Source organism: Sapajus apella, unplaced genomic scaffold (assembly GCF_009761245.1).
Source record: "Sapajus apella isolate SASKATOON/1434 unplaced genomic scaffold, GSC_monkey_1.0 scaffold173, whole genome shotgun sequence".
Taxonomy (NCBI): Eukaryota; Metazoa; Chordata; class Mammalia; order Primates; family Cebidae; genus Sapajus; species Sapajus apella.
In genome coordinates this window covers 1,567,191-1,595,048 of record NW_022437113.1, presented here as the reverse complement: position 1 = coordinate 1,595,048, position 27,858 = coordinate 1,567,191, and the positions used below count along the sequence as shown (strand labels likewise).

The 27,858-nt window shown below is 55.1% G+C and overlaps 1 protein-coding gene across 2 annotated transcripts; it reads left to right on the top strand.

The window, feature by feature from the left end:
* Nucleotides 1-535: 535 nt before the first annotated feature.
* On the top strand, nt 536-27,858 carry SLC27A1 (solute carrier family 27 member 1). 2 transcript variants are annotated; one of them, XM_032267860.1, is made up of 13 exons: nt 536-812; nt 2,254-2,421; nt 16,807-17,201; nt 17,414-17,575; nt 17,727-17,796; nt 19,104-19,195; nt 19,272-19,381; nt 23,681-23,890; nt 25,629-25,755; nt 25,846-25,983; nt 26,063-26,227; nt 26,618-26,764; nt 27,413-27,858. In XM_032267860.1, exons 2-13 carry the CDS (start codon nt 2,255-2,257, stop codon nt 27,568-27,570), a joined length of 1,941 nt encoding a protein of 646 aa, XP_032123751.1. In that variant the 5' UTR covers nt 536-812; nt 2,254; the 3' UTR covers nt 27,571-27,858. The 2 variants fall into 2 exon arrangements, with proteins under 2 accessions (XP_032123751.1, XP_032123752.1); XM_032267861.1 differs by lacking the exon at nt 536-812 and adding an exon at nt 1,683-1,835.

Genomic DNA, 27,858 nt, shown 5'->3' with positions numbered 1-27,858 from the left:
AAATGAGGTGATCACAGCAGTGCTACCTAACCAGGTAAGAGTGCAGCTGTAGGCCGAGTGCGGTGGCTCAATCCTGTAATCCCAGCACTTTGGGAGGCTGAGGCGGGTGGATCACGAGGTCAAGAGATTGAGACCATCCTGGTCAACAAGGTGAAACCCCGTCTCTACTAAAAATACAAAAATTAGCTGGGCATGGTGGTGCGTGCCTGTAATCCCAGCTACTCAGGAGGCTGAGGCAGGAGAATTGCTTGAACCCAGGAGGCGGAGGTTGCGGGGAGCCGAGATCGCGCCATTGCACTCCAGCCTGGGTAACAAGAGCGAAACTCCGTCTCAAAAAAAAAAAAAAAAAAAAAAGAGTGCAGCTATAGTTATTGGTCATTGCTGACTCTTCCAGGCCCAGAAAGCGACAGGCCAGTGGCTGGCTCTGGGCCTGTCCTCTGGATCTTCCTCGTGGTCCCCCATTCCAGCCACCCAGCTGCCAGGGACCAATGGCAGCGTAGTGGGTGAGCGCCTGCCCAGCCCTGTCTTCCAAATGCATTGGAAGCAGGCCCTGGGCAGCCTCCCAAGGAGAACGCTGGAAAGGTCGGCCAAGCAGGGCAGAAAACAAGCAGTGGTGGAGTCGGCAGTGGGGCAGAGGAGGGGGAACTGGAAGAGAAGAACTGCAAAGGAGAAGCCCGCACAGTGGGCACAGCGCACCCAAGAGGGGCCCAAGAGTCTGCAGAAACAGAAAGGTTCCCGGCCTCAGACCCCTAGTCCCTGCCTGCCTCCTGCCTGAGCTTCTGGGAGACTGAAGACACCGCTTGCAGCTTAAGGTCAGCCAGAGAACAGGGTGGGGGGTGCCCCCACGGCAGCGCTGGCCCACGCTGGGGGGAGCATCTAGGACCCTGGGGTGCAAGTAAAGGGCCTGTGGGTGCTTCTAGGAAGGATGGGGACCTGGCGTGTGGATTTTGTCCTCCCTGGGATCTTGGGGTGTGACGTTCAGGCTTAACCGACTAGGCTTCGGGACATGGATTAAGAATTAGCTGTGTCCTTAAATTATACGTTTAAGACCGCGGCGGGACTTACAACTAGAAACTTCTGAGGCTCCAAGTTTTGAGTTGAGCACTCCCCGGGGCTCTGAAATGTGTTTTTAAGACCGAAAGAGGCTTTGGGGCTTGGATTTAGGACAAACTGGGGCAAGAATCCAGCCCAGCGGACAGTGGGTGTGGACTGGGATATTTTTGATCCCCGGGGGTAGGTATCCTGCACGCCATCTAGGGCTCGGGTCCTGCGGTCTTGAGAGCCACGCCCCACAGCTGCAAGACGCACGCGTTTTCTTAGAGGAGGCGGGGCAAGGCTTGGTCGTCATGGGGACAGCGGCCGTCCCCGGCGCGCCGTTCTAGTCCCCACATCTCGTTGGCCGTTGCCTCTCTGGCCCAGTTGCCTCTCTATGGTCGTGGCTTCTGGAAGAGGGTCTTCCTCGGCTCTGCGGGCTGAGCCGGAGTGCAATCCAGGAGGTGGTGACGCGGCCGAAGCCTGAGGGCTGGGCCCGTGGCCAGGATAGTATTTGAGCCCAGGAACGTGGTCCAGGCCCGGGACTGGGGTGGGGCTTGAACGGACGCGGGCGGGGTCTAGTTCCGGAAGGGCGGGGTGTGTGTGGGTGGGGGACCATAGATTTAGCCTAGGGGTGGAGCCTGGCTAAGAGGGGCGGGACTCTGAGGGAGAGGTCTTCTGCCTGTGCGTGGGGCTAGGAGCCAAACTGAGGGCGGGGCTCAGTGACCAGAGAGAAGGCCACTGGCTAGAGACAGGACCAGGAGGAAAGGGGACAGAACGTGAAGGGGAATTCGGGAATTGAGGTTAGAGGCTAGCTGAAGGCACGTGGCGAGGCCCGGCAGTGACCGACGAGTGGACAAGCTGACTCTGGGGGCGGTGCCTGTTGTAAGATTGGCAGGGAAGGATGGGCTCGAAAATATGTGATAGAGCCGAGCCATGGTTCGGGGGCGGAGCCTGGCCGGAACCTGGGCAATTCAAGGCCTGGGGGCGGGGTCTGGTTCTAGTTAGGGGGCGTTAACTAGAACTGGAAAGGGGGCGGTGCCTGACCTGAGGACCTGACCAATCCCAGGCCTGGGGGCGGAGTCTGACTCAGCGCGCTTCCCGGACTCGCGGGGGAAGGAGCCGAGTCCTGGGGGCGGGGCTTACCGTAGGGATGGGGCGGGGCCGGCGGTGGGGCGGAGCCTGAGAGGCCCGCGGCCTCAGCGCTGTCTGCCTCTCCAGGATGTGGGCTCCGGGTGCAGGCACGGCCTCGGTGGTCTCGCTGGCCCTGTTGTGGCTGCTGGGGTTGCCGTGGACCTGGAGCGCGGCAGCGGCTCTCGGCGTGTACGTCGGCAGCGGCGGCTGGCGCTTCCTGCGCATCGTCTGCAAGACGGCTAGGCGAGACCTCTTGTGAGTGTTGAGGGTATCCGGCCAGGGCCAGGGCTGGGGGCGGGGCTGAGGGCTCTAGGGCGTACCGTGGGGGGGGCTGGATTGCAGGGACAGCTTGGAGGGTCCGGAGAGTTGGGGGTGCTTTGTAGTTTGGGGGCGGGGCGGGGACGCGGCCTGAGAGAGTGACCAGTTGCGGGGCCCTGAGCGGACTGCAGGGGACACTTTAAGGGTTTCTCGGGGGAGACGAGTAGCCTCCAGGGTCTTAGGGTGTTGCAGGCTGCTTAGATCTCAGGGTGTTTGGGGGCAACTTGGGGGTCTTTGGGCAGCTGGTGGAAGTTCCAGGGAGCTGGGGCTGATTGGAAAGCTGTGGCGGTGTGGGTGTCTCTTTGGAGCCTTGATGACTGTGAGAGACTTCGGGGGCTCTCCAGTGGGTCACCGGGGCTCACAGGGATGACCCAATAGATAGTCTGTGGGGACTGCCAAGACATTTTGGATCTATCTAGGGCTTTCTCTGAGGGATGAGCGAGCTGTTTAGGAAATCTATAAAGGACTTACAGGGTCTCTGAAGGTGTGTCGTTCCTCGGGACCGTTTACAGCTGGGGCACTGTTTGAGAGTTTCGCGTGTGTGTGGGACTTTGGGTTTGGGAGTTGTTCAGAGCGTGTAGGGAGGCTGCTGTGTATTCCAGGACTTGATTGGAGGTCTCTTCTGGAGACTGGGACACTGGGTTCAGGCTAGGGGGGCAGATTGTGGTGTCCTGGGCAAGTATGCTTGGAGGGTTTCTGCAGTGCCTCTGAGGGGCTTAATCAAATGAGCCGTTGAGGGTCCTTCTGGGGTGAAGCAGGCATTGCTGGAAGTTCCTATCAGAGCAGATCTCAGGAACAGCCCCACATGGGAGCAGGTGAGCACCGGCTGAGTGGGGGCAGGGCTCAGCACCGTCATCGCTCCCTGTAAGATGGACTTGCAAGAGGGACAGACCCATTGTAAGAGGGCGCAGAGGGTGTGGAGATGGGAAGGATCCCCCTGTAAGTTGACTGGTTCTGAACTTTCCTTTTTTTTGAGATGGAGTCTTGCTCTGTTGCCAGGCTGTAGTGCAGTGGTACTAGGCTCACTGCAACCTCTGCCTCCTGGGTTCAAACGATTCTCCTGCCTCAGCCTCCCGAGTAGCTGGGACTACAGGTGTGCACCACCACGCCCAGCTAATTTTTGTGTTTTTAGTAGAGACGAGTTTCACCATGTTGGCCAGGCTGGTCTTGATCTCTTGACCTTGTGATCCATCTGCTTTGGCCTCCCAAAGCGCTGAGATTACAGGTCTGAGCCACTGCGCCCGCCCAGTTCTGCACTTTCTAAAACTCACCCCTTCTTCTCTACGCCATGGCCCTGGGCCTTGGCCCCTCGGTTGTTTTGATGTGCAAATCTGCCTGTGCCCTCTGCTCTCACATTTTCCAGTGGCCAGCCCATCCTCTGCAGAAGGAAGACTCAGCTCCTAGCTGGGCGCCGAAGGTCCTACCATCTGTTCCCTACCCGCTCACCACTGCCCCCCTCCATATATTCACCTGGTCCCCAGAAAGACTTGCTGTAATGTCGAGCTGAAGCTGCCCAGAACATACTGGGCCCCTTTTAGCTGGGGCAGGCTCTCCCTCTGAGAGTCTTTGCTGAATTTTCCTGCTCAGCACCCTCTCATAGCTCCTTGCTGCCCTCAGAATTGAGGTCCTTGACGATGTCTCAGCCTCCGCCTGCTTCCTTCTAGTCACCCTTCCAGCTGCACTTGCCTCTTGGCTATTCCCTGTTTGTTTATTTGAGACAGAGACTCGCTCTGTGGCCTGGGCTGGAGTGCAGTGGCACGATCTCGGCTCACTGCAACCTCCACCTCCTGGGTTCAGCGATTCTCCTGCCTCAGCCTCCCAAGTAGCTGGAACTACAGGCACATGCCACCGTGCCCGGCTAATTTTTGTGTTTTTAATAGAGATGGGGTTTCACTATGTTGATCAAGCTAGTCTCAAACTCCTGACCTCAGGTGATCCATCCACCTCAGCCTCCCAAAGTGCTGGGATTACAGGCATGAGCCACCGTGCCTGGCCCCTTTTTTTCTTTGAAACAGGGTCTCCCCTCTGTTGCCCAAGCTGCACCAGCCTCCAACTCCCTGGCTTAAGCAATTCTCTCACCTTGGCCTCCTTAACAAGCCGGGACTACAAGCACTGGCCACCGCTCCTGGATACTTACAAGATTGTTTTCTATAGAGATGGGGTCTTGGTATGTTACCCAGTCTGGTCTGGAACTCCTGGCGTTAAGCAGTCCTCCTACCCCAGCCTCCTGAGTAGCTGGGGCGACAGGTGCACACCACCATACCGGGCAGATTTTTGTATTTTTTTTTGCAGCGTCGTGGTTTTGTCATGTTGCCCAGGCTAGTCTCGAACTCCTGGCCTCAGTGATCCTCCCGCTTCAGCCTCTCAAAGTGCTGGGATTACTGCGCCCAGCTTGGACCGCTTTCATCCATGTTGTCTACTTGAGGACTTTCAGACACCCAGATGGGGTGGTTGGAGTTGCCAACTCATGTGAGGTTATGAGTCACCACAGAGATTTCACCCCTTCCTCCTAACAGCAAACGCTCTGAGATACCAACCTTCCTTTCAGTTCCTGGGGTGTGTATGTTAAGGAAAGATCTTGGCTGGGCACAGTGGCTCATGCCTGTAATTCCAGCACTTTGGGAGGCCAAGGCAGGCAGATCACGAGGTCAGGAGTTCGAGACCCGTTTGGCCAACACGGTGAAACCCCGTCTCTACTAAAAATTCAAAAATTAGCCAGGCGTAGTGGCGGGTGCCTGTAATCCCAGCTACTCGGGAGGCTGAGGCAGAAGAGTTGCTTGAACCTGGGAGGCGGAGGTTGCAGTGAGTTGAGATCGTGCCATTGTACTTTATCTAGCCTGAGCAACAGAGTGAGACTCTGCCTTGGAGAAAAAAAAAAGAAAAAAAGGAAGATCTTATTTTGATTTCCAGTTCACCTTTATGTTGAATGGGCATCATTTGAGTTTTTATCAGATTCAAACCTGCCTTGTCTGACACCTAAGCTGTCCCCATCCTGGGACTACAATGACATTTTGGCCTCTGACTGGTCCTTATTTTCTGATCATTTTGTTTCTACTTCAATAAAGATTTGACTTGGCCAGGCCCAGTGGCTCACGCCTGTAATCCCAGTACTTTGGGGGGCCAAGGTGGGCGGATCACCTGAGGTTTTGAGACCAGACTGGCCAACATGGAAACCTCGTCTCTATTAAAAATACAAAAATTAGCTGGGTGTGGTGGCACGTGCCTGTAACCCTAGCTACTTGGGAGGCTGAGGCAAGAGAATCGCTGGGACCCGGGAGGCAGAGGTTGCAATGAGCCAAGATTGCGCCACTGCATTCCAGCCTGGGCAACAAGATCAAAACTCTGTTTCAAAAAAACAAAACAAAACAAAAAAATAGTTAACTCATTTTAACCCTGCATTTTTAGTGTTGTGTTTTTCTTTTCTTTCCTTGCTTTGGGATTAGAAGTTTTTGTGTTTTTGATAAGGTCTCACTCTGTCACCCAGGCTGGAGTGCAGTGGTATGATCATAGCTCACTGCAGCCTCAACTTCCCAGGCTCCAGTGATCCTCCCACATCGGCCTCCCAAGTAGCTGGGACAGCAGGTGCATGCCACCATACCAGGCAGATTTTGTTTATTTTTTGTAGAGGAGAGGTCTCGCTATGTTGCCCAGGCTGGTCTTGAACTCCTGGGCTCAAGGAATCCTCCTGCCTCAGCCTCCCAAAGTGGTAGGATGACAGGTGTGAACCACCACATCTGGGCTGTTTTCTTGCCTTTTAGTCTTGGGCCTCTTTCTAGGTGGTGGGCGCCATAGGGGCACAGAAGGAGACTGCGTTGGTCCTGGCACCGTGGCCCTGTGCCCCTCAGGACTGGCATATAGCAGTAGCGCAGGACATGTTTGTTAGGCGGAAGGCTGTCGTTCCTTCTTGGGTTCACCCGGGCCCATCCCTCCCTCTTCAGCTCTGCTCCCAGGAGCCCCTGGGGTGTCCATGCCTGGTTCTGTCTCCCCTGGGGACAGGGCAGGAGATGGGTCCACTCTAAGTCCCTGACATGGCTGGACATACTTGCCTGTGGGAGGCAGCCTTGCAGATGGCCCCAGGGACCCCTGTCTCCTGCTCTTCCCGCTCTTGCATGGTCCCCTTCCTTTGAGTGTGGGCCGGACCTAGTGAATATTCTTTCTTTCTTTTTTTTTTTTTTTTTGAGAAGGAGTTTTGCTCTGTTGCCCAGGCTGGCGTACAGTGGTGTAATCTAGGCTGACTGTAACCTCCGCCTCCTGGGATCATGTGATTCTCCTGCCTCAGCCTCCCGAGTAGCTGGGATTACCGGTACGCCCCACGATGACCGGCTAATTTTTGTATTTTTAGTAGAGAGGGAGTTTCACCATGTTGGTCAGACTGGCCTTGAACTTCTGACCTTGTGATCTGCCCCCTTCGGCCTCTCAAAATGCTGGGATTATAGGCGTGAGCCACTGCGCACAGCCTTTTTTCTTTCTCTCTCTCTTTTTTTTTTTTTTTGAGACAAAGTCTTGCTTTTGTTGCCCAGGCTGGAGTGCAGCGGCACGATCCCGGCTCATCACAACCTTCACCTCCCTGGTTCAAGCGATTCTCCTGCCTCAGCCTCCCAAGTAACTGGGATTACAGGTGTGCGCCACCATGCCTGGCTAATTTTTGTATTTTTAGTAGAGACAGGGGTTTCACCACATTGGTCAAGCTGGTCTTGAACTCCTGACCTTGTGTTTCATCCGCCTTGGCCTCCCAAAGTGCTGGGATTACAGGCATGAGTCACCGCACCTGGCCTTTTTTTTTGAAATGGAGTCTCTCTCTGCTGCCTAGACTGGAGTGCAGTGGCACGATCTTGGCTCACTACAAAATCCACTTTCCGGGTTCAAGCGATTTTCCTGCCTCAGCCTCCTGAGTAGTTGGGATTACAGGTGCCTGCCACCATGCCCAGCTAATTTTTTTGTATTTTTAGTAGAGACAAGTTTTTGCCATGTTGGCCAATCTGGTCTCGAACTCCTGACGTTAGGTGATCCGCCGGCCTCAGCCTCCCAAAGTGCTGGGATTACAGGCTGAACCACCACGCCCTAGTGACTCCCTTCTAGTGAATAGAATACATCAGAAGTGATGGAGGCTGGGTGTGGAGGCTCATGTATGTAATTCCAGCACTTTGGGAGCCCAAGGTGGGAGGAATTCCTGAGGCCAGGAGTTTAAGACCAGTATGGGCAACTTGGTGAGACACCATCTCTACACACAAAAAATTAGCTGGAGGAGTGGTGCTCTCCTGAGGTCTCAGCTACTCAGGAGGCTGAGGTGGGAGGATTGCTTGAGTCCAGGAGGTCAAGGCTTCAGCGAGCTATGATTGCCCTGTGTAGTCCAGCCTAAGCGAGGGAGCAAGACTCTGTCTCAAGAAATGAAGGGATATTGACAAATCCTGTTTTACATATGAGAGAACCCAGGCACAGAGAAGAGAGATCCTTTGCCCAGGAACACACAGCAGGGGAGGGATACGACTCCAGAGTGTGTGCTCTTAGCCACTGTGCCACACTGGTGTGGTGGGGGTGCTAAATTTAGACCCTGGCTTCAGAAAATATTTCAGCACCCTGCCCTGGCTCTCCTAACGTGCCCTGTACTTCCTGCATGAAATCTGATCGTATTCATCCTTGTTGATTTCTTCCACCCCCGGAGTCCTGGGCCCAGAGCCGGACAGTGGGCTCATTGTCCCTGGGGTTGGGGTGGCTTGAGCAGCCTCCAGGCAGGGCTGCCCAGGCATGTGGCTGGAACCAAGCACCGGAATCCACTGCCTGCCCGTGTGGGCGTCCTTGAGAGAGAATGAGTGAGACCAAGAGAGCGGGAGGCTGGGGACGAATCCTTGCGTTCCCGCATCTAGCCCTGGTGTTTGCCCGAGAGTGACCAGCTGTGGCCTCAGTTCCTGTTTCTTGTTCTGTTGCCTCTGGACGGGGAGCCTGCTGCCATGGGCTGCACCCCCAATAATGGCCCTGTCCCCATGGCTGGAACATTTGAACCCCGTCATGGTGTTCTCAGGATGCTCTGTCACAGGAAGCCCTCAGAGCAGAATTGGGTGTATAACAGGTGCTCGGGGCTGGGCGCGGTGGCTCACACCTGTAATCCCAGCACTTTGGGAGGCTGAGGCGGGTGGATCATCTGAGGTCAGGAGTTCGAGACCAGCCTGGCCAACATGGTGAAACCTCATCTCTACTAAAAATGCAAGAAAACAATTAGGTGGCTGTGGTGGCGGGCACCTGTGATTCCAGCTACCACTTGGGAGGCTAAGGCAGGAGAATGGCTTGAACCTGGGAGGAGGAGGTTGCGGTGAGCTGAGTTTGTGCCACTGCACTCCAGGCTGGGCGACAGAGTGAGGCCCTGTCTCTAAAAAATAAAATATAAAAAGATTCTCAGCTGAGCACAGTGACTCACACCTGTAATCCCAGTACTTTGGGAGGCCGAGGCAGGTGGATCACCTGAGGCTAGAAGTTCAAGACCAGCCTGGCCAACAAAATGAGATCTTCTCTACAAAAACAAAACAAAACAAAACAAACCCCTTTACTGGGAGTTTTGGAGACCCAGGGAGGCACAAAGGCCAGTCAGTGTCTTTGTACTGGATTTGCTGTCTTTACCATGAAATCACTGAATTTTCCCACATGCTTTGAGCCCCATTAGTCATCAGCCTGCCCGGGGGGGGGGCCGATTCTTGCACAGGCTGCCCAGTCTTCTGTGGTGAAATCAAGCCATTGTGTAGCTCATCCCTTCCCTGCTGTAGGGCGTCTGGTGTTTTTCTGATCTTCTGCACTTTGGAAGCTACAGTGAATAGGGCTGTTATTTCCCACATGCGACTTCCATATGCCGACTTTTTATTTTTTAAATTTTTGAGACATATTTCATATTTTTAGTGTTTCTTTCTTTCTTTCTTTTTTTAAATGGAGTCTTGTGAGACTTAGCAATTCTCCAAAAAAAAAAAAAAAAATGGAGTCTTGCTCTGTGGCTCAGCTGGAGTGCAGTGGTGCAATCTTGGCTCACTGTAACCTCTGCCTCGGATTCAAGCGATTCTTGTGCCTTTCCCTTCTGAATAGCTGGGATTACAGGCACCCACCGCCATGCACAACTAATTTTTGTATTTTTGGTAGAGACAGGGTTTTGCCTTGTTGGCCAGGCTGGTCCGGAACTCCTGTCTTCAAATGATCCGCCACCTCGGCCTCCAAAAATGCTGGGATTACAGGGGTGAGCCTCCGTGCCTGGCCTGATCTGCTCTCGGGGAGCTACAATGAACAGCACCCCACGTGATTTTAAGATGCCAATTTTTAAATTTTTTTAACTTAAAAAAATTTTTTTTTTTGAGACGGAGTCTCACTCTGTTGCCCAGGCTGGAGTGCAGTGGCGCGATCTCGTCTGACCGCAACCTCCACCTCCCGGACGGAGTGTTTCTCCTACCTCTCCCAAGTAGCTGGGATTACAGGCACACACCACCATGTCTGGTTAATTTTCGCAGTTTTAGTAAAAAAAGGGTTTCACCACGTTGGCCAGGCTGGTCTCTTAACTCCTGACCTCAAGTGATCCGCCCACCTCTGCCTTCCAAAGTGCTCAGATTACAGACATGAGCCTGGCCTATTTTTTAAAAAATTTTTGAGACATCTATTTCTATTGTCATTTTTTCTTGAAGTTTTACTCTGTCACCAAGGCTCAATTGCAGTGACACTACCATGGCTAACTGCAACCTCCACCACCCGGTCCCAAGGAATCTTCCTGCCTCAGCCTCCCAAGTAGCTGGGACTACATATGCCGCCATGCCATGGCCAGCTAATTTTTTGTTTTGTTTTGTTTTTGCAGATATAGGGTCTCAGTTTGTTGCCCAGGCTGGTCTTGAACTCCTGAGCTCAAGGGATCCTCCCCCCTTGACCTTTCAAAGTCCTGGGATTACAGGTGTGAGCCACTGTCCACCCAATTTTGTAAACATTTTAATTTTAGGCTCCAGGGTGCATGTGCTGGTTTGTTGCGTGGTTATATTGCATGATGCTGAGCTTTGCGCTTGGAATCATCTTATCGTCTAGGTAGTTCACAGAACATCCAATAGGTCGTTTTCAGCTGCCCCTTATGGAGGTCCCAGTGTCTGCTGTTCCCATGTTTGTGTCCGTGTGTTCTCAGTGTTCAGGTCCCAGTTATAACTGAAAACATGGTATTTGGATGTCCGTTCCTGCCTTAATTTGCTTAGGCTCATGGCCTCCAGCTGCGTCCGTGTTGCTCTAAAGCACAGGATTTAGTTTTCGTTTGTTTGTTTGAGACAGTCTCGCTCTGTCACCCAGGCTGGAGTGCAGTGGCGCAATCTCAGCTCAATGCAACCTCCGCCTCCCGAGTTCAAACGATTCTCCTGCCTCAGCCTCCCGAGTAGCTGGGATTACAGGCACCCACCACCACGCCTGGCCTCCATTTACATTTTTTAAAAATGACTTAAAAAAATTTTTGCGACAGGGTCTCACTCCCGTAATCTAGGCTGGAGTGCAGTGACACCATCTTGGGTCACTGCAGCCTTGACTTCCTGGGCTCAAGCGATCCTCCTGCTTCAGCCTCCCGAGTAGTTGGGACTACAGGCACATGCTGCTACGCTGGCTAGTTATTGTATTTTTAGTAGAGACGAGGTTTCACCGCGTTGCAGGCTGGTCTCGAGCTGCTGGGCTCAAACAATCCTCTCACCTTGGCCTCCCAAAGTGCTGGGATTACAGGCGTGAGCCAGCATACCTGTCTGGCTGATTGACTCTTTAATCTTTTTTTGAGACAGAGTCTCCCTTTGTCACCATGCTAGAGTGCAGTGGTGAGATCTTGACTCACTGCAACCTGCACCTCACTACAACCTCCACCTCCTGGGTTCAAGTGATTCTAATGCCTCAGCGTTCCCAGTAGCTGGGACTACAGACAGGCGCCGCCACGCCTGGTTAATTTTTGTATTTTAGTAGAGATGGGGTTTCACCATATTGGCCAGGCTGGTCTTGATCTCTTGACCTCATGATCCGCCCGCCTCGGCCTCTCAAAGTGCTGAGATTACAGGTGTGAGCCATGGAGCCCAGCCTGTTTGACATTTGTTGAAGGTCTCCTTTTAAGCAGGGAACTCTCCAATTGGAAATGTTAATTCATCAGCAGCCTGTGAGCCACCCAGAGAGCAGCAGGGCAGGTCCCCACAGGGAGACCTGGTGGGCCAGAACCTGCCCAGGGTTCTGAGATGGGGCTGGGGCCAGGGTGGCTGCTCTCTCCTGGGTCTGCAGGATTCGAGCCTGATCTGAGAGCCCCAGACACTTCCCTTCCCTACAGATTATTTGTAGCAAGCTCTCTGTGCTCCAGGAGGGCAGGGTCTTGGGCTGTCTCCTCGTCTGCTGTCTCTCTGGGGCTAGAATGTAACAGATGCAAGCCCTTGTCTGCCCAGAGCAGGGAGAGACAGGTCAAGGACAAGGTGGTAAATGAGGACATTGAATATGGCATTTGAAGTCTAGAAGTGCGTGGAGAAAACAATATAATAACAGGGACAAGCAAAGGGAATGTAGGAAGTGGATCAGTGACAGATGGAGGTCCAAGAATGGCCACCTGAGGCCCGGTGCAGTGGCTCACACCTGTAACCCCAGCACTTTGGGAGGCCGAGGTGGGTGGATCACCTGAGGTCAAGAGTTCGAGACCAGCCTGGCCAACATGGCAAAACCCCGTCTCTACTAAAAATACAAAAATTAGCCAGACATGGTGGCGCATGCCTGTAATCCCAACTACTTGGGAGGCTGAGGCAGGAGAATCGCTTGAACCTGGGAGGTGGAGGTTGCAGTGAGTCATGATCATGCCATTGCACTCCAGCCTGGGCAAAAGAGCGAGACTCCATCTCAAAAACAAAAAGAATAGCCACATGGGAAGCTGACACTTGAGCCAGCCCCTAGGGGAGGAGTCATGCGAATGTTGGGGAAGAGTGTTTCCGGCCGAGTGCACAGACTGTGCAAAGGCCCCGAGGCAGGAACAGAACATGCCGGGTGTGTTCAAGGAACAGTGAAACGTTGGGTGTGGCTAGAGCGAGCCAGGGAGAGGGAGATGGAGAGAGGGGAGGACGGAGAGGAAGATGAAGCTGGAGGAAAAGGAAGATGGAGGGGAGATGGGGAGATGAAGAGGGAGAGATGACTGGGCGTGGTGGCTCGTTCTGTAGTCCCAGCACTTTAGGAAGACGAGGCAGGTGGATCACTGAGCTCGGGAGTTTGACACTAGCCTGGGCAACAAAGTGAGACCTCATTTCTACTAAAAATACAAAAATTAGCCAGATGTGGCGGCATACACCTGGAGTCTCAGGTACTTGGGAGGCTGAGGCAGGAGAATCACTTGTATCTGGGAGGCGGAGGTTGCAGTGAGATGACATCGCGCCACTGTACTCCAACCTGGGCGACAGAGCAAGACTCTGTCTCAAAAAAAAAAAAAAAAGAAAAGAAAAAAAAAAGGTGGGGGAGAGAATGGAGTGGGAGGAGGGTCTGTCTCTATCACCGCAGGGTCTCAGCTAGTGTGGGCCTGGCTCTCAGTAGGTGCTCACCATTTCAGGAATCAGAGTTCATGCCTCTGCAGCTGGGCACTAGGGAGGGCAGGTGCACTGGGTGCTGGACTCAGGTGCATGAAATCAACATTGGTCCAGCCTCTGTTGACTGAGCACATGTTCCAGCAGGCGCACAGATGCTAGAGACACACAGACGCATAGATCTCCTGGGTGTCATTGAATGATGGAGGGAATGAATGAATGATGAAGGAAGAAATGAATGAGTGAATAAGTGAGTGATAGAGGGAATGAATGAGGGAATGAGTGAAGGAGGGAATGAATGAGTGAGGGAATGAGTGAAGAGTGAACGAATGAGGGAATGAGTGAAGGAGGGAATAAATGAACAAAGGAGGGAATGAATGAGTGACTGGAGTGAATGAATGAGGGAATGAGTGAAGGAGGGAATGAATGAGTGAGGGAATGAGTGAATGAGGGGGAAGTAGACCCATGATCCAGGGGCTCTGTGCAAGGCTTTGAGGGGAAGAGTGAAGGGGGACAGGGAGGGCTCCCAGGATGGACAAGAGAACCCCCTGAGACCAGCGTGCCCCGCTGACCACACCTGGCCCCATTTAGGGAGAGCTGTGATGGGGGCACAGTAAGCATACATGGGACATGTGGTGCCTGGAAGGCTTCCTGAGGGAGGCGATGAGGATGCTGGGGGTGCTCAGTGAGTGGGGAGGTGTGGGGGGGCTTTGCTCAGCTCAGTGAGCTTGTGGTCATTGGGGATAGGGAGGCATTGTCACTAGGAGCTCAGCCACCTGATCATATCCCCAAAGCAGCCAGAGGTGCCTTCCAGGAGCTTCCAGGATAAATGGTTTGACCCATGCAGGATGTCTCATGAAAACCCTGGCCCTCTCCCCCAGAGGCTCACCTCCAGCAAACCCCACCACCCTCCCATCTCCACAGTTTTCATTGTGAACCCCTCCTGGGGCCCGTGAGCCTGCCTCAGACCTCATGCCCCTTTCCTCTCGCCTTCCCCTGATTCCCCCGCACTGACCTCCACTCTGGTCCTCATCTGTGCCCCATTCCCAAGCCTGTTCCCACCCCAGGGCCTTTGCACTGGCCGCCGTCTGGAGGTACCCACAGCCGCCCCCTTTTGCCTCACCAGGCCCTGCTCAGATACCACCTGCCTCTCTCAAGGGCGTCCCCTGCCTCTGCCCCTGGTCCACAGGACCGACCACATCACCCCTTGCAGTCTTGTCACCATCCAGCACTGTCTGGTATTCAGTCATGTACATGGAAGGGGTCTCTCTCCCCAGAGGACTGTGAACCCCAGAGGGTGGGGCCTGGTGGTCTGGGTGCTCTGTCCCCAGAGCTGCAAACAGTGCCTAAAACACAACAGGCACTGGTATGCACCGGCTGCCTGAATGAATGAAGGAGGGAATGAATGAATGAAAGAGGGAGTAACTGATAAATGGAGGGAAAGAAAAAAGGAGGGAGTGAATGATAGAGGGAATAAATGCATGTGGGAGGGAATAAATGAACAAAGGAGGGAATGAATGAGTGAAGGAGACAATGAATAAGGATGGAATGAGGCCGGATGTGGTGGCTCACGCCTGTAATCCCAGCACTTTGAGGCCGAGGCGGGAGGACGACCTGAGCCCGGGAGATCGAGACTAGCCTGGCCAACATGGTGAAACCCCATCTCTACAAAAAATACAGAAATGTTGCTGGGGGTGGTGGTGTACTCCTGTAGTCTCAGTGACTAGGGAGGCTGAGGTGAGAGGATCACTTGAGCCTGGGAGGTCTGCAGTGAGCCACGATCATGTACCCGAGTCTGGGTGACAGAGTGAGATCCTGTCTCAAAAAAACAGAAACTGAATGAGTGAAGGAGGGAAGGAATGAATGAGGGAGGGAAAGAGTGAGTGAAGTAGGGAATGAGTGAGTGAAGATGGAATGAATTATGGATTGAATGATGACTGAAGGAGGGAATGAATGAAGGAGAGAAAGAATGAGGGAGGGAATGAAAGAGGGAAAGAATGAAGGAGAGAATGAATGAATGACAGAATGAGCGAACGCTGGTGCTGAGGTCCACTGTGAATATGTTTAGGGGTGCGAGGAACCATTGCAGGGATTTGGGGAGCCTTGGGAGAGGCAGGGGAGATCCAAAGGATGGATTCGATGATGATGGTTTTGATGTGGAAGCTGGAGGGAGGTGGTGACTGGACCAGGCTGAATCAGGGGCAGGTGTGGTCGAGCCCCTGCCCTGTGTTGGTCAGGGCTGGGCACGTGTGGGTACTGTAGCAAACACACCACACATGCCAGTGGCTCAGCCCAACACAAGGTAACTGGTTCCCAGAGCTGGGGTGCAGGGCGGAGGCAGGGAGCCAGGAAGGGGTGAAGACCACTCATTTTCCCAACTTCTAAATAAATAAATTCTGAATTTCCAGGTTCTGTGATCTAAAGCAGTTTTTTCCTTTTTTCTTTCTTTCTTTCTTTTTTTTTTTTTTTGAGATGGAGTCTTGCTTTTTTGCCCAGACTGGAGTGAAGTGGTGAGATCTTGGCTCACTGCAACCTCTGCCTCCTGGGTTTAAGCAATTCTCCTGCCTCAGCCTCCAAAGTAGCTGGAATTATAGGCACCCACCACGACGCCTGACTAATTTTTGTATTTTTAGTAGAGATGAGGTTTCGCCATGTTGGCCAGGCTGGTCTCAAACTCCTGACTCAGGTGATTCACCCACCTGGCCTCCCAAAGTGCTAGAATTACAGGCATGAGCCACCGTGCCTGGCCTAAAGCATTTCTTGTTTGTTAGCTTTTAAAGTTCATTCTCGGCTGGACGTCATGGCTCATGCCTGTAATCCCAGCACTTTGGGAAGCGGGGACGGGTGGATCACCTGAGGTTGGGAGTTTGAGACCAGCCTGACCAAGATGATGAAACCCCATCTTTACTAAAAATACAAAAATTAGCCGGGCATGGTGGCATGCGCCTGTAGTCCTAGCTACTTGGAAGATGAGACAAGAGTATTGCTTGAACCCAGAAGGTGGAGGTTGCAATGAACTGAGATCACGCCACTGCACAGCTGCCTGGGCCACAGAGTGAGACTCCATCTCAAAAAAAAGAAAAAAAAAAGTTTATTATCATTCATCTAATAGCAAGGGGTGCCTGCTCACCTCCATATAGTCATTCAGGAGCCCCGCTCCTTTCAATGGGGGCTCTGGTGCCTCTGCCCTTTATATCCACTAACGAGTGGGGAAGCGGAACATCGAACCTTCTAGCAGGGCTTAGCATTCGTTCCTACACCCCCAATCTACTCGTGCATCTCCTAGCCCTACTTGGGTCAGGGGCATCCCCTCCCCAGTTGGGGCCACACATGCTGACAGATGGATTCAGCCATCTGTCCCTGGTGCCACCGAGTGACCTGGGGGCAGAGCAGCTGCCTAGCTCGGGGCTGGACCCTGGGGGTCCTGGTTGGGGTGGTCTCAGCATGAAGAATCCAGGCTGAAGGCAGTGGGGGATGATGTCAGGTGCTCCGGACGTCTCAGGGGACAGAAAGGAGGATGGGATCAGATCCCAGCTCCACCAGGGCCACCAAGCCAGCTGGGGTGTGGGGGGGAGGACAGGGTGACTGATTTATTTATCATGCTTTGAAAATCTACCTACTTCCTGGCTGGTTGGTAAATGGCCCTTGCCCTTGGTCCCCTGAGAGATCTAGCTACCGAAAGGTTCACCACAGACCTCATCAAAGCCCTGGCTGCCCTGGGATCCTCCAGGGGGGAGGCTGAGGCTCCCGAAAGCCAGGCCGGGCAGGGCTTCCTTGACGCTGTCCCCTCCGTCCTCCCTCCCAGCGGTCTCTCTGTGCTGATCCGCGTGCGCCTGGAGCTGCGGCGGCACCAGCGCGCCGGCCACACCATCCCGCGCATCTTTCAGGCGGTGGTGAAGCGGCAGCCCGAGCGCCTGGCGCTGGTGGACGCTGGGACCGGCGAGTGCTGGACCTTTGCGCAGCTGGATGCCTACTCCAATGCGGTGGCCAACCTCTTCCTCCAGCTGGGCTTCGTGCCGGGTGACGTGGTGGCCATCTTCCTGGAGGGCCGGCCCGAGTTCGTGGGGCTGTGGCTGGGCCTCGCCAAGGCGGGCGTGGAGGCCGCACTGCTCAACGTGAACCTGCGGCGCGAACCCCTGGCCTTCTGTCTGGGCACCTCGGGCGCCAAGGCCCTCATCTTTGGCATTGAAATGGCAGTGGGTGAGGCCAGGCGCGGGCATCAGGTGGGCGGGGACCTGAGGCATCCCTCGGGCGGGCGGAGAGATGCGGCGCCCCAGGCCTCGGAAGGCCGCCCTGGTTGTGGCCATGAGGTGCACGGTCTGGGTATGCCCCGAGCAGGGAGTTGGTGCATCCCAGGCCTCGGGAGAGGGCCTGTCTGGAGGTGACTATAACCCATGTATTGGGGACCACAGCGGTGGCCGAAGTGAACAGGTATCTGGGGAAAAGTTTGATCAAGTTCTGCACCGGAGCCTTGGCGCCCAAGGGCGTCATGCCAGACACCCACCTCCTGGACCTGCTGCTGAAGGAGGCCTCCACTGCCCCTTTGGCACAGATCCCCAGCAAGGGCATGGACGGTGAGTCAAGGGTGGGACCCTTCCATGCCTGCCCTATCCCCCGTTCCCTACCCGCCAGGCCCCGCCCCCAACTCCCAGGCCGTGCCCACCCCAACTCCTAGGCCACGCCCCAAATCCCAGGCCCCACCCCCAACACCTGCGTCTCCTGCAGATCGTCTTTTCTACATCTACACGTCGGGGACCACGGGGCTGCCCAAGGCTGCCATCGTCGTGCACAGCAGGTGAGGGGCCCACGGGCATAGTGCCTTCAGCAGCTGAGGGTGACCCAGGCTGTCTTGCCATCCCAGCCTGCCCCTCAGCTCCTGTGGGGTCAGTGGCATTTCCACCTTACCCTGGGGACAGAGAGGTCAGCCCATGTTTCCTGAGCACTTACTCTGTGTCCAGAGCAGGGCTAAGCCCTCCACGTGCACACTCATTGGAACCCTAAGGGCTTGGGGCTGGACGAGGGCATCACACCCATTTTCACACCCACGGCCCATCTTGGGACCCGGTTGCCCTGTGCCCACTACTCTGGGGCACCTCTCATTCCCCCACCTGTTCACGACATCCAGCCCATCAGCAAAACCCATCTTCTCCATCTGTCCACTGTTTTCCATGCCCTCCACCTGGACCTGTGCCAGCTCCTCCTCGGGCTCGTCCTGCTCCCCCAACTCTCCCCTCCACCCGAGACGGCTCCTGCCAGCAGCCACAGGAGGGCTGAAAATCCTAAATCAGACCTCCCCTGCCCCAGACCTCCCTGCACTTACCTTGACCCTCAGAATAAAACCCTCTTTCGGGCCAGGTGCGGTGGCTCACGCCCGTAATCCCAGCACTTTGGGAGGCTGAGGCAGGCAAATCACTTGACTTCAGAAGTTTGGGACCAGCCTGGCCAATATGGCAAAATCCCGTCTCTACTAAAAATACAAACAATAGCCGGGTGTGGTGGTGCATGCCTGTAATTCCAGCTACTCAGGAGGCTGAGGCAGAACCCAGAGGTGGAGGTTGCAGTGAGCCGAGATGGCGGCACTGCACTCCAGCCTGGGTGAAACAGTAAGACTCCTTCTCAAAAACAAACAAACAAACCAACAAAACCATCTCTCAGTTCGTGTGGCCTCTGCCACTACCCTGATGTCATTTTCCTCCCCCCACCCCTCGCTCACTCCTCCTCAGCTCCTCAAACCCTCAAACCCACACATTCCTTCTAGCCTCGGGGCCCTTGCATGCTCTGTGCGTGGGCATTCTCCCGTAGCTCGCCCCTACAGCTCTTTCTTGCTAGGTCTCAGATCATGCTTCACCTCCCCAGACAGGATTCCCCAACCCCCCGGGACTGCGTCACCATCAGCGCCTCCCTGCCCCTTGACCCTACTATACCCCCGTGACGCCTACCACCACCACCAATTGTTCGTTGCGTGTTTTCTTCCTGCCAACCTGTGAACCCAGAGTTGTGCTGGCTCCGCCTGGGTCCACACCCAGCATGCTTCTTCATGCCCATGCCCTGGGGGATTTTGGTCCTAGCCCCTGCCCTCCCGGCTCCACCTCCCCCCCACAGGTACTACCGCATCGCAGCCTTCGGCCACCACGCCTACTGCATGCAGGCGGCTGACGTGCTGTATGACTGCCTGCCCCTGTACCACTCAGCAGGTACTACGGGGCAGCCTGAGTAGGGAATGGTGGTGGGTGGGGGCGGGGGACCCCTCACCGAGGCCACCCTCTGCAGGAAACATCATAGGTGTGGGACAGTGTCTCATCTATGGGCTGACAGTCGTCCTCCGCAAGAAATTCTCGGCCAGCAGCTTCTGGGACGACTGCGTCAAGTACAACTGCACGGTCAGGCCCCGCCCCTCCCAGCCAGGCCCCACCTCCTCCCAGTCAGGCTCCACCTCCTCCTGGTGAGGCCCCGCCCCTTCCAGCAAGGCCCCACCTCCTCCTGGTCAGGCCCCCGCTCTCTCCCAGCCTGGCCCTGCCCCCGACCAGGTCCTACTCCCTTATGTGCGCCCTCTGGTCCACCTGCTGGCGCAATCATCTCTGGGAGTTGGGGGAAGGAATGGCTGTCCAGGATGGGGACAGAGACGGCAGTGTTTCCTGAGTGCTTGCTCTGTGTCCAGACCAGGGCCAAACCTTCCGCCTGTAAATTCAATGCAGCCCTTATAACTGCTTGGTGGATGGACAAGGGCATCACACCCATTTTGCAGATGAGGAAACTGAGGCTTATAATGTGACGATGATTGGGCCCAGGGTGCCTAAGCTCCTTAAGGCAATGCCTTCCCTATGCCTCCTGCCCCGTGGGTCTTCCCTGTCGTTGACTGTAGGGAATTGAGACCAGTGGGTACGAGGCTGGGGCTTCCAGGTGAGGAATGTGTAAGGTGGAGGTGGACTCATCTGCCGTCTCGGAGAAGAGAGCAGGTGGAGGTTAAGAGCAGGGATTCTCCTTTCCCCTCCATGGTGAGAGGAAACCAGGCTGAGGGTTTCCATGCTGTAAGGGGGGATACAGGAAATACAGGTGGGAGGTACAGGAAACAGGTGCGGAGCCCGGAGGAAGTAGCAAGGCTGGCTGGGTAAGGATTGGGGGAGACATCGTGCCACTGCACTCCAGCCTGGGTGACACAGCAAGACTCCCTCTCAAAAAATAAGGGACTGTGGCAAGTTGGCAGATGCAGATTGGACAGATGCTGCCCAGAGAGGTTCGGCCACCTGTGCAGGTCACACAGCTGAGCAGGGATGGGGGGCTTTGGGCTGAGCATCCTGGGATACACCACCAGGTCCACAGCTGTGCTTGGCTCCACTTTTGAGGAGTTTTCGTTCTGCTTGGAAGGTCTTGGGAAAGTTACTAATCTGCATGTTGAAAAACAAAAGTACTTTTAATTTTATTCATTTATTATTTTTGAGACAGAGTTTTGCTGTTGTTGCCTACTGCAACTTCCGCCACCCGGGTTCAAGCCATTCTCCTGCCTCAGTTTCCCAAGTAGCTGGGATTACAGGCGGGCACCACCACGCCTCGTTAGTTCTGTATCTTTACTAGAGACGGAGTTTCTCCATGTTGGTCAGGCTGGTTTCGAACTCCCGACCTCAGGTGATCCATCTGCCTTGGCCTCCCAAAGTGCAGGGATTACAGGCGTGAGTCACCACCCCTGGCCTATTTATTATTATTTTTTCTTGAGACAAGATCTCACTCTGTCGCCCAGGCTGGAGTACAATGGCGTTATCATGGCTGACTGCAGCTTCAGCCTCCTGGGCTCAAACGATTCTCCAGCGTCTGCCTCCCAAGTGTCTGGGACTACAGGTGTGCGCCACCATGCCACCATTTTTGTATTTTTTTTGTAGAGATGGGGTTTCACCATGTTGCCCAGGCCAGTCTCAAACTCCTGGGTTCAAGCGATCCACCCACCTTGGTCTCCCAAAGTGCTGGGATTACAGGCATGAGCCACTGCACCCGGTCCAAACATATCTTTTTTAAAAAAAATTATAGGGGGTAGCAAATACACATAAATGTGAACAGAAAAGTATAGACAGTTCTGGTGCATCCCTCAGCTGGACCAGGGGCGATTAGATATCCTGCCCTTCCCTCAGCTCCTCTCCACATCCTTCACTAGGCAGTGGCGTAAAGCATCCCTGAGACAGCTTCATGTTTCCTGTGTAGCTGTTTCAGTATAACCTTTGAAGGATGAGGACTTGTTTCAAATTCAAGTGAAATTCATGTACATTAGCCATATTAAAGTGAATAATTGGGCCAGGCTCGATGGCTCACGCCTATAATCCCAGCACTTTGGGAGGCCAAGGCGGGCAGATCACTTGAGGTCAGGAGTTTGAGACCAGCCTGGCCAACATGGTGAAACCCCATCTCTACTAAAAATACAAAAAACTAGCTTGGCATGGTGGCGGGCGCCTGTAATCCCAGCTACTCGGGAGGCTGAAGTGGGAGAATCGCCTAAACCCGGGAGGCGGCGGTTGCAGTGAGCTGAGATTGTGCCACTGCGCTCCAGCTTGGGCGACAGAGTGAGATGCTATCTCAAAAATAAATAAATAAATAAGTGAATAATTTGGTGGCATTCACAATGTACAATCACCATGTCTATCTAGATCCAGAACATTCTCATTCTCCCCAGAGGAAATTCCATCCCTACATACGCCGCCTTTCCCCACCCGCAGCCCCTGGCAACCACTCTGTCGCTATGATTTGCCTGTTCTGAACATATCAGATCAATGGAGTCAGAAACTGTAGCCTTTTGTGTCTAGTAAGGATTGTTTTTAAGTGACAGTGATTTCTCAGTGTCGTCAGCAATCTGGGCAGTGGCTCAATCCTGTCTCACAATGTCAAAAATGTGTTTTTTCTTATTTCCATAATTAAAAAAAAATACACAGCCAGCATTATGTTTGGTTGATGTGTCTTATAAGAATTCTTGGCTGAGCGTGATCGCTCACGCCTGTAATCCCAGCACTTTGGAAGGCCAAGGCAGGAGGATCACTTGAGCCCAGGAATTGGAGACTGGCCTGGGCAACATAGCGAAACCCTCATCTCTACAAAAAACTTAAAAACTACCTGGATGTGGTGGTTTCTGCCTGTAGTCCCAGCTGCTTGGGAGGCTGACGTGGGAGGACTGCTTGAGCGTTTCCTCTCTGGGCCTCAGTGCCTTCACTCCAAACTCAGCTCAGAGTGTGGCGGTGGTGTCTGCTCAGCACTTTGGTTTAATCATCAGCCATTTAGTCAGTGCATCCTCAGGAAGCCCACCCAGAGATGAGAACGCAAAGGCACCGTGGGATGCCTGGCAGGTGACCCCAGGAAGCCCTTGCTGGGCTGGAGAATGTGTGGCAGGGAGGGAGGGTGTCCTGCTTCTCCAGGGCACAGCTGGGGCACAGGGAATGCCTCTCAGTGATGTTTGAGCTGAGACTGAAGAGTCCTAGCAGATGCATCTGGGGGAAGACTGCTTCAGGCAAAAGGCGTAGCATGTGCAGACTCCCTGAGGGGCAGAGTTTTCCGGGGAGATGGAGAGGCGGGCGCGAGGGCGGCAGGGCCAGATCCAGCTGTGCGCCACTGGGAGGCCCTGAGCACATCTGCAGCTGTTAGGATCCATCCGGTGGGTAATCCCTGCCATGCAACTGTTGTATTCCCACTCTGGGGCCAGGATGCCTGGGTTCAGATCATTCTGCCACTTCCCAGCTCTGTGATCTCGTTCCAGTTCCTTACCATCTATGAGCCTTGGTTTCTCCCTCTGTAAAGTTGGGTGTGAAGCCCGCCTGGAGATGAGAACGCAAAGGCACCGTGGGGCACCTGGCGAATGACCCCAGGAAGCCCTTGCGGGGCTGGAGAATGTGTGGCAGGGAAGGAGGATGTCCTGTAGGGGGAGCCAATGAGCAGGCGGCTCCGTGAGCGCCTGGGGCTCAGTGCAGATGCAGAGCAGACGAGTGTGTGCACCCGGGAGTGGTCCGCCAAGGGGTGAGGCTCTGGCCAGCCCAGGCTCAGCCAGGGGGCTCTGCAGGACGCTGTAGGCTCCAGGCCGAGGGCTGCCCTGCGGGGTGTCAGCTCTCCTGCTAGTCCTGCCCTGTGTGCCTGCTGAGGCTCAGACTCGGATGTGGTATCTCCAGGAAGCTGCCTGCGGGACTGGAAGGACCATGAAGGGACTTGGGGGTGGGTGGGTAGAAGACACTGTCTGCATCTGCCTGGATACAAGTTGCATCCGTCTAGGCACAAGTAGATCACGCCTGAAATCTCACACTTTGGGAGGCTGAGGCAGGGGGATTGCTTGAGGCCAGGAGTTCAAGACCAGCCTGGGCAACAGAGCGAGATCCCCCATCTCTACAAAAATCTGTAGTCCCCGCTACTTGGGAGGCTGAGTCTGGAAGATCACTTGAACCCAGGAGTTTGAGGCTGCAGTGAGCCATGATCACGCCACTGCACTCCAGCCTGGGTGACACAGGGAGACGCCAACTGAAAAATAATAATAATAATTAAAGCTGCATCCTAGGCCCTTTGCAAGAGACTGATCAAGTCCCAGGAGTCCACGTGGACCCCACGAGAGCTATCATCATCCTTAGGCTATTTCGCTCATAGGATTAGCTCCCTGGATGGGGCGGTGTCGGGGACTCTCCACCGCCTGCCGGGCCCATCGCCCACTTCTCCAACCCCCTTAGGTGGTTCAGTACATTGGGGAGATCTGCCGCTACCTGTTGAAGCAGCCGGTGCGCGAGGCGGAGAGGCGACACCGCGTGCGCCTGGCTGTGGGGAACGGGCTGCGTCCCGCCATCTGGGAGGAGTTCACGCAGCGCTTCGGCGTGCGCCAGATCGGGGAGTTCTATGGCGCCACGGAGTGCAACTGCAGCATTGCCAACATGGATGGCAAGGTGCGCGCCTGGAGGGCCCTGGGCAGGTCTCGGAGTTCAGGGAAGGCCACTGCCTCCTCTTCCCCGGGACCCTGGGATCCACAAAACAGCGTGGACTGGCGGAAGGCTCCGCCAAGGGCGCGCGCAGGGTGGGGCGTAAGGCGAATTCCTGGGACCCCAGGTACACCACCAGCGGGTCAATGCAGGGTATGCAGGGACAATCCTCCAGCCTGCACAGTGTGACTGTGGTCTTTCAGTCAGGAGAGTTGCAGGCCAGGTGTGGCTGTGCGCCCTGGCAGGAGCCTCAGCCTTTCTGAGCCGCAGTTTCTGCGTGTGGTGATCAGCAAAGATAATAGGGCTCTGGGTACAGTGCTGTTATTCTTTGTTGTCGTTGTTTGAGACAGAATCCTGCTGTTGCCCAGGCTGGAGTGTGCATGATCATAGCTCACTGCAGCCTTCAGCTCCTGAGCTCAAGCAATCCTCCTGCCTCAGCCTCCCAAGTTGCAGCAGAGACGTTCATGGTTAGCAACTACTTACTCTATTAATGAGCGCCATTCTGCACTGGCGTGAATCTCCCTCTCCTTTCCCAAGCCTCTTCCATCCAAGGCCAAGAACAGATCATAATAATGAGCATAAAGCAAGTGTCGGCTGGCCTTGGTGGCTCACACCTGTAATCCTAACAAATGGGGAGGCTGAGGCAGGAGGATCACCTGAGCCCAGGAGTTTGGGACCAGCATAGGCAATGTAGTGAGACCCCCTTCTCTACAAAATATAGAAAATTAGCCAGGCATGGTGGTGGGTGTCTGTAGTCACTGCTACTAAGGAGGCTGAGGCGGGAGGATCACTTGAGCTTACGAGATCGAGGCTGCAGTGAGTTATGATTGTACCACTGGATTCCAGTCTGGGCGACAGAGCGAGACTGTCTCTCTAAAAAGGAAATAAAGCAGCAAGTGCCACGGGAGCTGGGTCCCCAGTGCCAAGGACGCTGCTTCCTCATTGTGCTTGGTGTTGGATGGCCATCCCCCCCGCCCCGGGCACCTTTGCTCACTGTAGCTCAGATTGCTGCATAGGAAACACAGCAGGCCAGGCACGATGGCTCACACCTGTGATCCCAACACTTCGGGAAGCCGAGACAGGCAGATCACTTGAGGTCACGAGTTCGAGGCCAGTCTGGCCAAGATGGCAAAACCCTGCCTCTACTAAAAATACCAAAAAATTTAGCTGGGCTCGGTGGCGTGTGCCCTTAATCCCAGACTCAGGAGGCTGGGGCATGAGAACCACTTAAACCTGGGAGGCAGAGGTTACAGTGAGCCGAGATTGCGCCACTGCACTCCAGCCTAGGTGACAAAAAAGAAACACACTAGACAGGGTGTGGTGGCTCAAACATGTTGGCCATGCATTTCCGTTCACAGAACCATGCCAAGCAGGGCGGCAGGCAGCAGGGGAATCTCTGCAGGGTCTCACGTAGTGTAGGGTCACCAAGGCATCCACTTTCTACCAGCATGGAGGGTTTTGTGGGCCAGGAAGTGGTCGCCAGCTGCAGTCTTCCCTTGACAGCATGCAGGCTGGGAAGGTGGCAGGAGGGGCCCTGAGTTGGAGGCGACACTTACTACCCTGCTTCTGCAGATCAGCCAAGGTCACAGAGCTTAGCGCCACACTGGAGGTGCTATTCCAAGCCCTGGGGCAAGGCAGGCAAAGTGTTAGTGCAAAGGACCCCGCGTACCCCCGGCTCCTTCCAACTCAGTTCGCCCCACCCCAGGTTGGCTCCTGTGGTTTCAACAGCCGCATCCTGCCCCACGTGTACCCCATCCAGTTGGTGAAGGTCAATGAGGACACGATGGAGCTGCTGCGGGATGCTCAGGGCCTCTGCATCCCCTGCCAGGCCGGTGAGTGGGTCCCCCATGTGGTCCCCTCCTGAAGCTGGGATCCCCACGCTCTGCCTGCCCAGCGCAGCCTGAGTGTGGCCTCCTTCGCAGGGGAGCCTGGCCTCCTTGTGGGTCAGATCAACCAGCAGGACCCGCTGCGCCGCTTCGACGGCTATGTCAGCAAGAGCGCGACCAGCAAGAAGATCGCCCACAGCGTCTTCAGCAAGGGCGACAGCGTCTATCTCTCAGGTGTGCAGCCTGCTAGGCTCTGGTGACTGGCTGTGAGGATGGGGATCCGCCACCCATCTACCCCTCTCCCCTCTGCCAGGTGACGTGCTGGTGATGGACGAGCTGGGCTACATGTACTTCCGGGACCGTAGCGGGGATACCTTCCGCTGGCGAGGGGAGAACGTCTCCACCACCGAGGTGGAGGGTGTCCTGAGCCGCTTGCTGGGCCAGACAGACGTGGCCGTCTATGGGGTGGCTGTTCCAGGCAAGCTGGGATTGCAGGGGGTGGTCCTGAGGCATGGTCCTGAGGGCGCTCAGCCAAAAAGGGCTTGGAGGTACAGGTGCCCTTGGGCAGTGCACAACCTAGACAACTGCTCATGGCAGCCCAGGAAGCAGCACTGGATCTGGAGTCAGTTCACCTGGGTGATGTTGAGCCTCAGTTTTGTCACCCAGAACATAGGATCAAGAAAGCCCTGTCTAAGAGCTTCAACGAGCCAAGCAGGAGCTCTGTAAAATGTGTGCTGCTTCCATAAACGGCATCCCAGGTGGGGAGAGACTGGAGATCAGAGACCAAGGGCTACTGCCTGACAGTGTATTGAGCCCTGCTGGTGGGGAGGGGACGGGTGGGGTGTCCTCACTGAGCCTCTGCTTCCAGGAGTGGAGGGTAAGGCAGGGATGGCAGCCATCGCGGATCCCCAGAGCCTGCTGGACCCCAATGCGATGTACCAGGAGCTGCAGAAGGTGCTGGCGCCCTATGCCCGGCCCATGTTCCTGCGCCTCCTGCCCCAGGTGGACACCACAGGTGCAGGTCCCCCCACCCCTAACCTCTCTCTTCATCAGCGTGTCTGCTGATTCGTTTCTTGGTCCATTTCTTGTTGCTATAAAAGAATACTTGGCTGGGCGCGGTGGCTCACGCCTGTAATCCCAGCACTTCGGGAGGCCGAGGTGGGTGGATCACCTGAGGTCAGGAGTTCGAGACTAGCCTGGTCAACATGGTGAAATCGCATCTCAAACTGGTCTTAAACTCCTGGGCACAAGAGACCCTCGTACCTCGGCCTCCCAAAGTGCTGAGATTATAGGCATGAGCCATTATTGTGCCCGGCCCCCATAAAACTTTATTTATAAAAACAGGTGGAGGGCCAAATTTGGCCCACAGGATGGAAATTGCTAAACTGTGATCCACTGTGTAACAGACACAGCCCTGCCTGTCGCGTGGTCACACATGACCAGGCGGGGTGCACACTGTTTCTTGCTCTGGTGAGGAGTGGTCAGGGAGGCCTCCCTGGAGGAGGGTGCATGAAGCCAGGATCTGACAGAGAAGGGGGAATCAACCAGGCAAAATGGAGAACATTTCCGCCCAGGGACAGCCTGTGTGGAAGCCCAGAGGTGCAGGAGGGATGTTCCCCAAGGCCACCTGCTCAGCCCTTATCTGCCCCCACCTCCACTACAGGCACCTTCAAGATCCAGAAGACGAGGCTGCAGCAAGAGGGCTTTGACCCGCGCCAGACCTCGGACCGGCTCTTCTTCCTGGACCTGAAGCAGGGCCACTACCTGCCCTTGAATGAGGCGGTCTACACTCGCATCTGCTCGGGCACCTTCTCCCTCTGAAGTTCCTCCCCTGCTGGCCAGAAACTCCAGGCCTGGTGGGAGAGGCCAGCTTGAGCCAGACAGCCCTGCACAGGGGTGGCGGCCTCCTGCGCAGCCACCTGGCCGAGCTGTACCTGGTGGGGCCCGTCCTGGACTGAAACTGGAACCTCGGATGAAGCCGTGCCTCTCTGCTGCATTGGCACTCCTGCGTCTGTCCCCTCTTCCTGCCTTTCCGCCTCTGGCTCCTTCCATCCCTGTCCCTGTCTGGCCTTAACTCTTCCCTCTTTTTCTTTTTTTTGAGACAGTCTC